This window comes from Trematomus bernacchii, unplaced genomic scaffold, assembly GCF_902827165.1.
Source record: "Trematomus bernacchii unplaced genomic scaffold, fTreBer1.1, whole genome shotgun sequence".
Lineage (NCBI taxonomy): Eukaryota > Metazoa > Chordata > Actinopteri > Perciformes > Nototheniidae > Trematomus > Trematomus bernacchii.
In genome coordinates, this window is record NW_022987776.1 from 585,203 (window position 1) to 598,640 (window position 13,438).

At 39.4% G+C, this 13,438-nt stretch overlaps 1 protein-coding gene across 1 annotated transcript in view; it reads right to left on the reverse strand.

The window, feature by feature from the left end:
• Window positions 1-7,153: 7,153 nt before the first annotated feature.
• Window positions 7,154-13,438, reverse strand: part of LOC117497141 (NACHT, LRR and PYD domains-containing protein 12-like) — a 35,698-nt gene continuing 29,413 nt past the window's right edge. Inside the window, exons 9-11 of the mRNA XM_034149050.1 lie at window positions 13,147-13,320; window positions 8,036-8,082; window positions 7,154-7,874 (exon numbers count right to left, since the gene is read on the reverse strand). Coding sequence (XP_034004941.1) covers window positions 7,324-7,874; window positions 8,036-8,082; window positions 13,147-13,320 — 772 coding nt within the window. The 3' untranslated portion in view covers window positions 7,154-7,323. The remainder of the gene's footprint in view (window positions 7,875-8,035; window positions 8,083-13,146; window positions 13,321-13,438) is intronic.

Here is a 13,438-nt window from a genome sequence, read left to right on the forward strand (position 1 = left end):
TATACTTTATAGAGATCTGCAGATAAATGTTTAGTCTTCTCAAGCACCAACTAATATCTCTCCTGATTGTTGGCACTTGACAATCACCTTTCCCTGAATTTTACTCAGGTGTAACTAAAGTCTGCTTTAAGGGTTGTTTATATTTCACATCATTAATCAGAATCTGCAAAGTAACTAAAATAAATGTAGTGGAGTAAAAATACCAGGTTAACCTCTGAATTGTAGTGGAGTAGAATTCCAAAGTAACAATGAGCTGGCATGTGGGTATATATTAATGCTTCCCATTATGGACACAAGCGATTTCACCCATTTATTAATTACATGTTTTACATTTGTACACACCAATTTGTTTCCTATCCCCTAAACCTCCAGGGCTGTACACAGTTTAATACTGTCAACTTCTAATTTTGGGAAAAACGAAAACGTCTTTTAAAACTACAATTCCCAGTAGAGACGCCATAGAACATGTTGCGAAACACAATAGCCAGCATTTGTAGTTCTGGGGGGGCGTTCGAGTCCAGTTTTGGAAAGTCTGCCGTGGTTTCGTTCCATTTCAAAGAGCTGTTTGGCGCTCGGCGTAACCTTGGCGCACTGCCACTCCAACATCCAATCCCAGAGTTTGAAGATTAATCACGGGGACAACAGGACTGTAGTCCCAAACGATAGCTGGGGATTATGGGTAGTGTAGTGTCTTCGGCCATCCTAAACTCTGATTCTTTTTTCGGATTTCATATCGCATTAACACCATATCCCAACGTGCATTGCGGCTAAAACATCCAATCAGCGAGCTGATGATCTTTCCTACGTCACTTTACAGCCCTGCCCACTTTTGGGGAAACCAGCTGTCATTTGAACGGCGATCAAGCCTGAAGCCACAGAGCTCTTCTGTTGTATACTGTCCTTTCTTCTTAGAGGAAGTACAGAAACACGTAACTCTGGATTTGTTTTAATGTTTGAGGTGCAATAAACGACACAGCAGCTTTTTGGCATGTTAAAACTATTATTTTCTGCCTCGCAGCTGGCGAAATTACAGCCTCGCCTACTGATTTTAATTTAACCATAGGATATCAAGCCCGATCGTCGATTTCAAATGTGTGCTCTAAAATGATATTTATAAATGACTATTATCATTATTATAAGCTAGAAAATAAATGTCAAAGATAGGTAGAAAGCAAACGTATTTAAGATATGTTCAGAACAAACGTAACGTGGGACAAAATACGTTTCTTGTTAAACGTAATTGAGAATGCTGTATGAAACGACTACAAACAATATTGTGATTATTAACCATTAACCAGCATAATAACGGATTTGGTCAACTGAACAGTGAGCCGCCAGCCAGCGCGAAAATAAGTTTGCTCTAAAATGATATTAATAAATTACTATTATCATTATTATAAGCTAGAAAATAAATGTCAAAGATAGGTAGAAAGCAAACGTATTTAAGATATGTTCAGAACAAACGTAACGTGGGACAAAATACGTTTCTTGTTAAACGTAATTGAGAATGCTGTATGAAACGACTACAAACAATATTGTGATTATTAACCATTAACCAGCATAATAACGGATTTGGTCAACTGAACAGTGAGCCGCCAGCCAGCGCGAAAATAAGTTTGCTCTAAAATGATATTAATAAATTACTATTATCATTATTATAAGCTAGAAAAGAAATGGCAAATATAGGTAGAAAGCAAACGTATTTGAGATACGTTCATAACAAACGTCATGTGGGAGAAAATAGGTTTCTAGAAGATATGTAGAAAATAAACGTATTTAAGATATGTTCATAACAAACGTAACGTGGAAGGAAATACGTTTCTTGCGAAACGTATTTGAGAATGCAGTTTAGTTTTGTGGGAACGTAATTTCTAGGAGACAGGGTTGCATTACGGATCTCACCGGTGGATATCGATTTTATGGCTTTCCAACATTTCCTAGGATTATTTAGGTTTTCTGTAGTAACTGACAAATAGTACTTCGACTTAGCACTTTTGACATGTGAAGTGACAACACACTCTCACTCCCTAAGCGTCCAGGAGCGACGCTTGGTCAGGGTCCCGTGGCGTCCAGTTGTGACGCGCCGAGGCTCCTTCAGCTTCATAAACGGACGCAAAGAGCTTTCAACTGATTGCAATGTATTCCCATCGGCGTCGGTATTTGACGCTCATGGAAGCACGGCATTTGTTTGTGTCGGAGGCTGTTAAAGGCAATGTGAGCGTCCATTCCCATTGGATAACGGAGAATTGTACACCCGGAAGTAAGTATTCCCCTTACTGTCGATTGATTTGACAGTGATATCTGCACTACTCATCAACTCAAAAACACCAGATTATCCTTGTTAATTAAACGACATTGATAGGTTTTAGTGTGTGTGCAATGCTTTTGTCACGTTTTCCCCTTCAATTCTGAGAAACAAGTCGTTTTCTGCTAGTGAGTTATCCGCGCGGCCCACCTCGGTGCCGCAAGTAAATACCGCGAGGAAATTGTCGACGGGGGGGGGGGTGCTAGTGACTTATCCGACCGGCCCACATCGTCCGACCGGCCCACTTCAGTACCGGCCCATCGGGATTCGTCCCGAACGTCCCGATGGCCAGTCCGCCCCTGTCTGCCGTAGTTAACTCTGCCCTGATGACAAGACTTCTAGACAAACAGGAACTGCCGCCAAAACTGAAAACTTGACGTGGATCATAAATATATCAGCAATTAAACAACATCTTACATTTCTTTTCACACAATACGTCTCCTTGCAGTATCAACACTAATTCGGCTGACTTTTATATTTGATCCAATTGGTAGATATGCTGTATTTACGCCATAACGGTACACAGCTGATAGAAAGGGACACCTACTGGTTAAAGCACGTTATTGCATTTTATAATTTTATTATTAGATATTAATAGGATCCCTATAAAGTATATTCTTTACTCGTCGTTATTCTCTACTAATAGTTAATTAACGACTGTATATAATGACTATTTTGCACATCCCATTCAAGATTTCAAGATTTTCTAAGGTTTATTGACATATCATATTATACACAACTACGGTGTAGTTATGCAATGAATGAAAAACTTGGGTCGCAGGTTCCTCAACAGTGCATTACAAGACATCTATCAATATGTGTGTACCTCCACCATTACATTGTCATATTCTGCACATTTCTTATACTATCTACATACATCTTATAAGAGTATAACACATATGTATAATATCAGTTAAAATAAGTGCTTAAACATAGTTAACATGGCAGGAAAGCAATATATTAGACGTTAAGTACTTTGTCAGGCTTAATATTTATCTGTAGATACAAATTTCACTGTGTGTGCTGTGTGCTCTGCATGTGTGACCATCAAAGAGGGTTTCATCCCTCCATATTCATCTTCTATACCCCCAAAGCTTTTTTCTTATTCAAAAGAAGACCTTAACCTAAAGTATTCTTTAATGTTTAAATAAAGCCTTATTAGTTTGTCTGTTTTGCACATCCTCCTATTAATATCTAATAATACAATTATAAAATGCAATAACGTGCTTTAACCAGTAGGTGTCCCTTTCTATCAGCTGTGCACCGTTATGGCGTAAATACAGCCTATCTACCAATTGGATCAAATATAAAAGTCAGCCGAATTAGTGTTGATACTGCAAGGAGACGTATTGTGTGAAAAGAAACGTAAGATGTTGTTTAATTGCTTATATATTTAAGATCCACGTCAAGTTTTCAGTTTTGGCGGCAGTTCCTGTTTGTCTAGAAGTCTTGTCATCAGGGCAGAGTTAACTACGGCAGATATGTCATATTTAATGCAGCCGAAACGTGTATCACAATGCCGTTATGTGATGACTTTCAAAGAGAAAAGCAAGCACACTCGGAATAATGTATTATTACATTTTTGTATACAGTCTATGGTTGCTACAGAGGATTGTGGGTAATGTAATGTCTTCGGCCATCCAAAACTCATAAAAAACGACTTGTTTCTCAGAATTGAAGGGGAAAACGTGACAAAAGCATTGTACACACACTAAAACCTATCAATGTCGTTTAATTAACAAGGATAATCTGGTGTTTTTGAGTTGATGAGTAGTGGAGATATCACTGTCAAATCAATCGACAGTAAGGGGAATACTTACTTCCGGGTGTACAATTCTCCGTTATCCAATGGGAATGGACGCTCACATTGCCTTTAATAGCCTCCGACACAAACAAATGCCGTGCTTCCATGAGCGTCAAATACCGACGCCGATGGGAATACATTGCAATCAGTTGAAAGCTCTTTGCGTCCGTTTATGAAGCTGAAGGAGCCTCGGCGCGTCACAACTGGACGCCACGGGACCCTGACCAAGCGTCGCTCCTGGACGCTTAGGGAGTGAGAGTGTGTTGCAAGTGAAGCTATTCCTTAGCTGCCTAAAGCGTAGCCATTCTACCTCTGAGCCTGATTTCCTAGCCTTTGCCCAGGCCTTGTTTCTCTCATGCAGGAGACTGGACAGTTCAGCAGAAAACCAAGGATTGTCTCGTCCCTTTACTCTAAATGTACGCAGGGGTGCATGTCTATCAATGATCTCCATAAAACCAAGATAAAAATAAGACCATGCAGTTTCTACATCAGCACACAGATCGATTTTTCCCCAATCAAACCCAAACAGATCATGAACAAAACACTGCTCCACAAAATGTTTTGTGTCTCTCTTAATAATAATACGAGGTTTAACCTTTTGGACCTTAGTGTCCCTAATTGTGGCTACAACACAGTGGTCACTCACATCATTCGCAAATACTCCCACAGATGAGTATTTATAGGGAACATTAGTTAGAATGAGATCAATTAGGGAGGATTTATTAGGGGACTTAACGTTAGGGCGAGTAGGACTGTCAACAATCTGAGTAACATTCAGAGAGATACAAAGGTTTTTAAAATCCTCTGATACTGCAGTTAACCAGTCCCAGTTAAAATCACCAAGTAGCACTATTTCCTTGTAGTCAAGTTGTGATAAAAGTTTTGCTAGTGAAGACAAGGAGTCCTTGACAGCTGAGGGGGGTCTGTAACAGCCCACCACCATGACCTGTTGACCCTTTGCCACTTCTATATTTAAGGCTAAAAATTCGAATTGCTTACTGATAGATTTGGAAACCAATGTGGTTACACTGAACGGAATTAATTGGAAAACAACATTTGAACATATTTCTACGTGAGTACAGATCTACACCTCACAGCACAACAGAGAGCTCACCTGCTGAACTGTTATTCCAACGCAAAGTGTACACAAAGATCCCTTCATTCACTCACACTGCCAACAAGAGCTCAGACTCAGAAGTGAGAGCGAAGGACAAGAAGGCTAAAGCCAAGATGAAATCTCATGCAGACACTCATCGTCATGCTACACCTCACACTTTCACTCCTGGTGACATCGTGCTTCCTCGCCAGCCCAAGCATAACAAACTCACCACACCATACAACACTAAACCCTACACTGTGATTATAGTCAAAGGCTCAATGGTTACAGCGGCCAGAGATGGACCTTGCATAGTCAGGAACTGTTCATTCTTCAAGAAGATCGCTGGAGAGCTAATTGACATCCCACCAGATCCAGTCAGTGATGACTCTACTGTCACAGCAACACCCAGATATCCCACGAGACACGATAGGCGTCCTCCTGCCTATTTACAAGACTATACATCATGGACTGCTAAACATGTGAATGATACTCTGGGTATATACAAATGTGTATATTTCCAACTGTTGTTAACTTCAAGAGACTGTTGAGTCCTGGTTAAGACAAGAAGTGAGATCTATGTAGGAAACAGTTTTAATGCACTTTCAGTATGCATAATATTGTGTGGATGATGTGTTCAAAGCTCAAATGTAATGCAAAAGTCTTAAAGATACTGTTACAGCAGAATTGCACTAGTTCCAGATAACTGTTATGTTAAATGCAGTATAACAGCCAAATGTTTAAAGCTATTAAAAAAAAAGGGCAATGTGATATTCATGTGAATGTATTGTGCTCTCAGTATAACTGCGCCCCCTGCTGTCTACACAGCATATAGATACACTAGCAGTGAGGAAGTGCACAGTAAGCATGAATAACGTGTGTGAGCCAGCACTGGTTAATAAACCGTGTTAACGTCCAGCAAGTTGAGTCTTTCATGTCCAATCACAACATGGAAACATTACAGGTAGGTTTGATTAGCTCAGGGTTCAGGCTCTGAAACAACACTTTTAACGACTTATTTATCGATGATTCGTGTCTCTGATCATCGGTAGCTTTGTAGCTTTGATTAGCTCAGGGTTCAGGCTCTGAAACAACACTTTAATCTCCATTTTCATACAAAAATCAGACGCTACTCAGTGGATTTCTTCCCAACTAAATTTAACCTAGCAGCAACTGTTTCCAGGTCACTGCTGAATGGAGCGCTCTGATTGGTTGATCGGGAAGACAACGACGAAGAAAAAGGCAGATGACGTCACGGGGAGAGCGCCCCCTAGAGACCCGGATGAAAACAACATGGAAGAGCGATTTTAGAGTAAAAAGTACATATTTTAACAAAAGTATGAACAATATCTTGCATGATATCTAAGACAAGGACACACATATCTGCATCAATATGTGGTGTAATAATACTTTGAACTGTGATATTAATAGGCACTGATGATTGTATTACTTATTATAAACGCTATAAATGAATATTTATTTTATTTATTATGTTGATTTCTATTTAAATAAAAACAATTTGTTTACTCATTTGAAACTTCCCAAGCCTGTGAACATTTGATTAAACAAAGCTCCTCTGAGATTTTATTTATTTCATTTGATTTGTATTATTATTATTATTATTATTATTATTATTATTATTATTATTATTATTATTATTATTGTTATTACGTTACTCACCGTTTACGATGTTATTTAACCACAATTACAATTTATGTTATTTCCAACTATATTCTTATTCTTATTGTTATAAAGAGGAGGAAGAGGAGGAGAGGAGGAGGGGAGAGGAGGAGCAGGAGGAGGAGGAGCAGGAGGAGGAGGAGGAGAGGAGGAGGAGAGGAGGAGAGGAGGAGGAGGAGAGGAGGAGGAACAGGAGGAGGAGCAGGAGGAGGAGGAGGAGGAGGAGAGGAGGAGGAGGAGGAGGAACAGATTGACTTCATAGACGCTGCTTGTTCTAAATCTTTATTGAACGTATCGATCACTACAGTCTTCAGGATCAGCTTTAATACGTTGCTTCAAGAAAACTTTATTACAGACACAATCAGTGAGACACAAGGTAACCAATGAGAAGCCTCCATTTAAAACACCATATGACCCAGGACAGGAAGTGGACTCCTCCTACAGAGGACACAGAGACACTGAGCACACTAAGGAGGAGTCCTCTGACCAGACCAGAAACCCAGCGTAGAGAGGTTCAGTGAATCTGGCTCTGAAGGTGTGGAGGAGGATCAGTGAGGAGGAGGAGACGCTGTAGAAGGAGAGAGAGCCAGCAGCATGATCCAGATACACTGCTACTCTACGAGAGGAGGAGGGGTAGGAGGAGGAGTAGATGTGTGTTTCACTCTTATTGTGATAGACAGAGTAAGCTTCATCAGAGCAGATCAGACTCCAGGACTGATCATTCTTTCCAAACCAACATCCCCCTCCTTTCCTCCTGATTCCTCTGTAAGTCACTGCTATAAAAACCTCTCCTCTCCACTCGACCTCCCAGTAACAGCGACCAGTCAGAGCTTCTCTGCACATCAGCTGAGGCCAGCGCTCAAACCTCTCTGGATGATCAGGATATGGCTGCTGCTCCTCCTCTCTCACACGTGTCACCGTCCTGTTGTCCTCAGACAGTTTGAGTTTTCTGTGTGCTGTGTTTGAGTCCAGGGTGAGTTCACAGGGATCTGAGGAGAGACACAGACAGCAGTTTATCACCAGACTCACCTGAAGGCTTTCCTCTCTGTCAGTGATCTTTCTATAAAGCTTCAAGAGGTCATGTTCTAATGAATAAATAGCACCTCCATCATCTGTGTCTTCAGAGAGAAGCTGACTGATCCACACTTACACTTCCTCACACCTGGTCTCAACCACTGCTCTCCACCATGGTCCAGCCTGGAGGAAGAAACACATGTGAGAAACAGAACAGCGTTTTGTTAGAATAAAGTATTTATCAATGTTCATCATAATAATAAATGCTATGTGTCCGAAGGGAGCAGGAGGGAGCAGATGCTTATTGATCCCCCTCACTTCCTGCTGATCAATGATTATCCTTTCAATCATCTCTGAAAGTTATTCCTACTTACATATTTACATTTATACATTTACAATCATTTCTCCTCTTCAATCTCCTTTCTTCATTCTCATAGTTTCCCAAAGAAGTGTTTCTGTGCATCCTTCAAAGCGAATGCTATGTGTGCTTTGTTTGAACTCCTGCTCCAAGCCGCTCCATGAAACCCCCCCCCCACAGATTGTTCTGCTCTTCTCAGAGTTCTTCTGACCTTGAGTTGTTTCAGATGTAGATCTCCTCTCAGATGATACCCCCCCTCTCTGTCTATGAACAACGTCTGTAGTGTCCTAGGAAGTAGATGATCTCTTGCTCTGTACATGATGCAGTTTGAAATGTAACCAGATCAGTAAACTTCAGTGTGTGTGACTTCAAGAATAATGAATGAGTGTGTTCAAGATATCCAACAATATTGATTACTCTTAGAGCCCTTTTTTGTTCAAGGTTAGCTACACATAGCTACAGAGTAATTATGTCGTTGAAAATCTTATGTCACAGGCTTCTCCAACAATGCAACATAATAATACAGATAGTAAAAGTAAAAGTAATGTAATGTGCATAACGGCTGCAGGTTGGTTTAGTGTTTCAGATCTCCACACAGTAACTCAGACATGGAGATATGAGTGTATCACAGAGTATATCATGATGTGGTATGAGTGTATCACACAGAGTATATCATGATGTGGTATGAGTGTATCACACAGAGTATATCATGATGTGGTATGAGTGTATCACACAGAGTATATCATGATGTGATATGAGTGTATCACACAGAGTATATCATGATGTGATATGAGTGTATCACACAGAGTATATCATGATGTGATATGAGTGTATCACACAGAGTATATCATGATGTGATATGAGTGTATCACACAGAGTATATCATGATGTGATATGAGTGTATCACACAGAGTATATCATGATGTGATATGAGTGTATCACACAGAGTATATCATGATGTGATATGAGTGTATCGCAGAGTATATCATGATGTGATATGAGTGCATCACACAGAGTATATCATGATGTGATATGAGTGTATCACACAGAGTATATCATGATGTGATATGAGTGTATCACACAGAGTATATCATGATGTGATATGAGTGTATCACACAGAGTGTATCATGATGTGATATGATTGTATCACACAGAGTATATCATGATGTGATATGAGTGTATCACACAGAGTATATCATGATGTGATATGAGTGTATCACACAGAGTATATCATGATGTGATATGAGTGTATCACACAGAGTATATCATGATGTGATATGAGTGTATCGCAGAGTATATCATGATGTGATATGAGTGCATCACACAGAGTATATCATGATGTGATATGAGTGTATCACACAGAGTATATCATGATGTGTACTCCAGAATGTGTCTTGCTTTCCCCAATAGTGCGATAGTCTTAGCCAGTTTAGCTTTGACATGATGGATATGAGGTTTCCAGCTGATGTTGTGCTCTAACACCAAGGAACTTGTTTACATATACTCTTTCTATGTTTATGTTGTCTAGGATTAACCTGAGGATTTGTTTGAGGTTTTCCAAAGAGCATAATCTTTGTTCTGCTTATATTTAATGATCATTTGTTCTTATCAAACCAATGTTTGACTTGAATCATGTCTGCTGTTATTACCTCCATTAGCTGTTTCAAACTGTCACCAGAACAAAACATATTAGTATCATCTGCAAATACAATACATGTCAATATATTTGATACTCTGCAGATATGGTTGATGTATATGATGAACAGCTGTGGACCCAACACAGACCCCTGAGGTACTCCACAAGTTATGTTCATGTCTTCTGATTTATGTTCACCTATTTCACAAAGTGTTGTCTGTGGCTTCAATAATCTCTCAGCCAGTCTACTCCCACCCTCTGATGCCATAGCTTTCCAGTGTTGTCAGTAACATGTTGTGATCTATGGTGTCACATGCTTTCTGTAGCTCTATAAATATTCCCACTGCTTGTTTTTTATTGTCCAAGCAGTTTGCTATTTCCTCACTTAATCCCATTAATGCCAAACATGTTGATCTGTCTTTCCTGAATCCATATCCACTGTCGTCCAACAGCTGATGTGTTTCCATGAAACTGTCAAGTCTTTTTGTAAAACCCTTTTCAAGGATGAAAGTGGGAGAGCAAAGAAACATGTGATGTGTGTCATGGTGTTTATCCCCAGTTTGATATCATGGTATAACTTTAGCTATTTTCATTTCATTAGGGAATGTACCAGATTGAAAAGACAAGTTACAAAGATGTGTTCATGGTTCTGCAATTTATTCAATAATGTTTCTGACTCTAATCATATCAATATGATTCCAATCGGTCGAGGACTTGCTTTTACATGTCCGTACAGTGTCTATGATTTCTCTTTCTTCGACTGCTGTGAGGAACAAAGAGCTATTGGTTTCATTCCAGAGGTCTGTATCTTCCCCTTTAGTTGTTTCTACGCTTTTCATTCTTTCTGCCAGATCTGGCCCCACATTTACAAAGAGTTGGTTCAAACCATGAACCACATCTTCTGTGTTATTGATAACATTATCTTTGTCAACAAGAAACTCAGGGTAACCTGTACTCTTTGCTCCGTTTCTAAAGGTACTATTTAATACCTTCCATCAACCTTTCATTCTGATTATTCTTAGTATTTTATTATAGTATTCTTTCTTACATATTCTCATAATATTGGTTCATTTATTCTTATATCTTTTATATTTATTTTCTGCTTCTGAAGTTCTATATTATATGAGTTGTCTATAAAGTGTATTTTTCTTTATGCAGGCATTGTTTAGGCCATCAGTGATCCATGCACTGTGACTTTGTTTGTGTCTCTCTGCATTGTTTAGGCCATCAGTGATCCATGCACGGTGACTTTGTTTGTGTCTCTCTGCATTGTTTAGGCCATCAGTGATCCATGCACGGTGACTTTGTGTCTCTCTGCATTGTTTAGGCCATCAGTGATCCATGCACGGTGACTTTGTTTGTGTCTCTCTGCATTGTTTCACAGGACACTTTTTGTCATAAAGTCATTTCAAAATGTTTAGAAATTCATCATATGCCTTGTCCATATCGTCTCTCTCATATACTACCCTCCAATTGTGATTTAGTAAGTCATTCTTAAATGCATTTATGTTTTCTTCACTTCTCAATCTTTTGTATTTGAAATGGCTGGCGACTTTAGGTTTCTTAGAACTGCAGTGATAGACAATTAGAACAGGTGAATGATCACTGATGTCACTATATAGTAGTCCCTACTGTATTGTTTTCCATAATGTTTGTGAATATGTTGTCTATTCATGTAGCAGAGAAGTGATTGTACTAGGTCTGGTGGTTTTAGGATACAAACCCATACTGTACAATGCATTGATGAAGTCTTCTGTCATTTGATGCTTTTTTGGATTCAACAGGTCAATATTGTAATCCCCACAGATACACATCATGTTTTGTAATGATTTAGTAAACATGTTTCTACCCTATCTGTAAATGTGTCAATACAGGTTCCAGGAGCTCTGTATATACAGCTCACAATAACATGTTTAGACCTTTCCATGCACATGTCTACTGTAACACATTCAAACAAATCGTCAACAGCTGTTGTCATGCTCTCCACCACCTTCTAGTTCATTCCTTTATCCACATAGATTGCCCCTCCACTCTTATTCCTTCTGTTTGTATAATTCAGTTCATAGCCATCCATCTCAAAGTCCACACCTTCCTCAGCACTGATCCAGGTCTCTGATATTGCTATGATGTTGAATGGGTTCTTAAACTGACTTAGATATTCTTTAATGTTGAGGAAGTTGGCATCTAGGCTTCTGCTATTGAAGTGGATCATTGATATGTTCTCTTCTGATTCACACGTTACATTGAATTGCTCTTCTGTGAAATAGTTGCAGCTGTTGTTGATATTGTTCAGTAAGTTGTTTTCCGGATCAATATCCTGACTGACCAAGACAACGTGCACATATGAAGCTGATTCAACAAAACTAAAGGACATCCCTTCTTTGCCACTTCCTCGGCTAGCTTGAGCCCTCAGTTTACCGGGTCGCTCATTAAAGCACTTCATGACTGACAACGTGGCGAATATAATGTAGTCCATAATATAATCCAGGCTGAAGACTTTTCTTTTTGCCACTGCTTTTAATTGAACTATTCACATCTTAAACTGCACTGTAACTTTTAACTTTTATCCATGTATTTTTTCTTTTAATGTTTATTTTATTATCTTTTTTTTTTAATGACTGATTTTAAATGCCATTTTTAAAATGTCTTCCATTTTTGTAAAGCACTTTGAATTACCTTGTGTTGAAAGGTGCTATATAAATAAACTTGCCTTGCCTTGCCTTGCCTTGCCTAGTCAAACTCATCCATTTTTACAGATTCGCAGATTTTGATGCTTTGCCTCAGAGTCATCTGGGATAGATCGCCGAGATGCCGACCGGCAGAGACACTGGCTGGCGAAAACAAACAAAACCGAACCAATCTCCCCAAATTTAACGAAACAAAAAACAGACAAATAAACAACTAAGTGAAACAATTAATAAGCACAAAAGTCAAATGAACGCATATTAAAGAGTCCGGATTGTCCCTCTGGGAATCTAAAATGTCAAACAGAATCTCATCTCAACATATTTAGCAGTTGGTGAGATATCTCAGTCAGAACCAAATTCATAAACTGACCATCATTATCCTCCCTAGAGCCAGGAGACCAGTGGTTCTGATGTTTGGACTGAATGGCTGTTTCCATGTAATAAGACTTCAAGGTTAACTCACTGCTGTGAACATAATCAAGGGAAATGAGACGTCCTTCATGATGAAAGACCAGAGATGAAGGAGATGAAATTCGAAAAATAGGAGGAAGTCAGTCTGTCCATACCTGAGAGTGTCCAGTCTCCAGAGTGGATCCTCCAGTCCAGCAGAAAGCAGCTTCTCTCCTGAGTCTCCTGGATGATTGTAGCTCAGGTCCAGCTCTCTCAGATGGGAGTGGTTGGATCTCAGAGCTGAAGCCAGAGAAACACAGCCTTCCTCTGTGACCAGACAGCCTGACAGACTGGAACCAGGGAATACAGTAAATTCAGTGCTTTAAAAAGTCACATGAGCAGGAACATCATACAGAGGTGGACCATCTTCATCAACATGAACAAAAAGCTGGATGAAAATAATTGAAC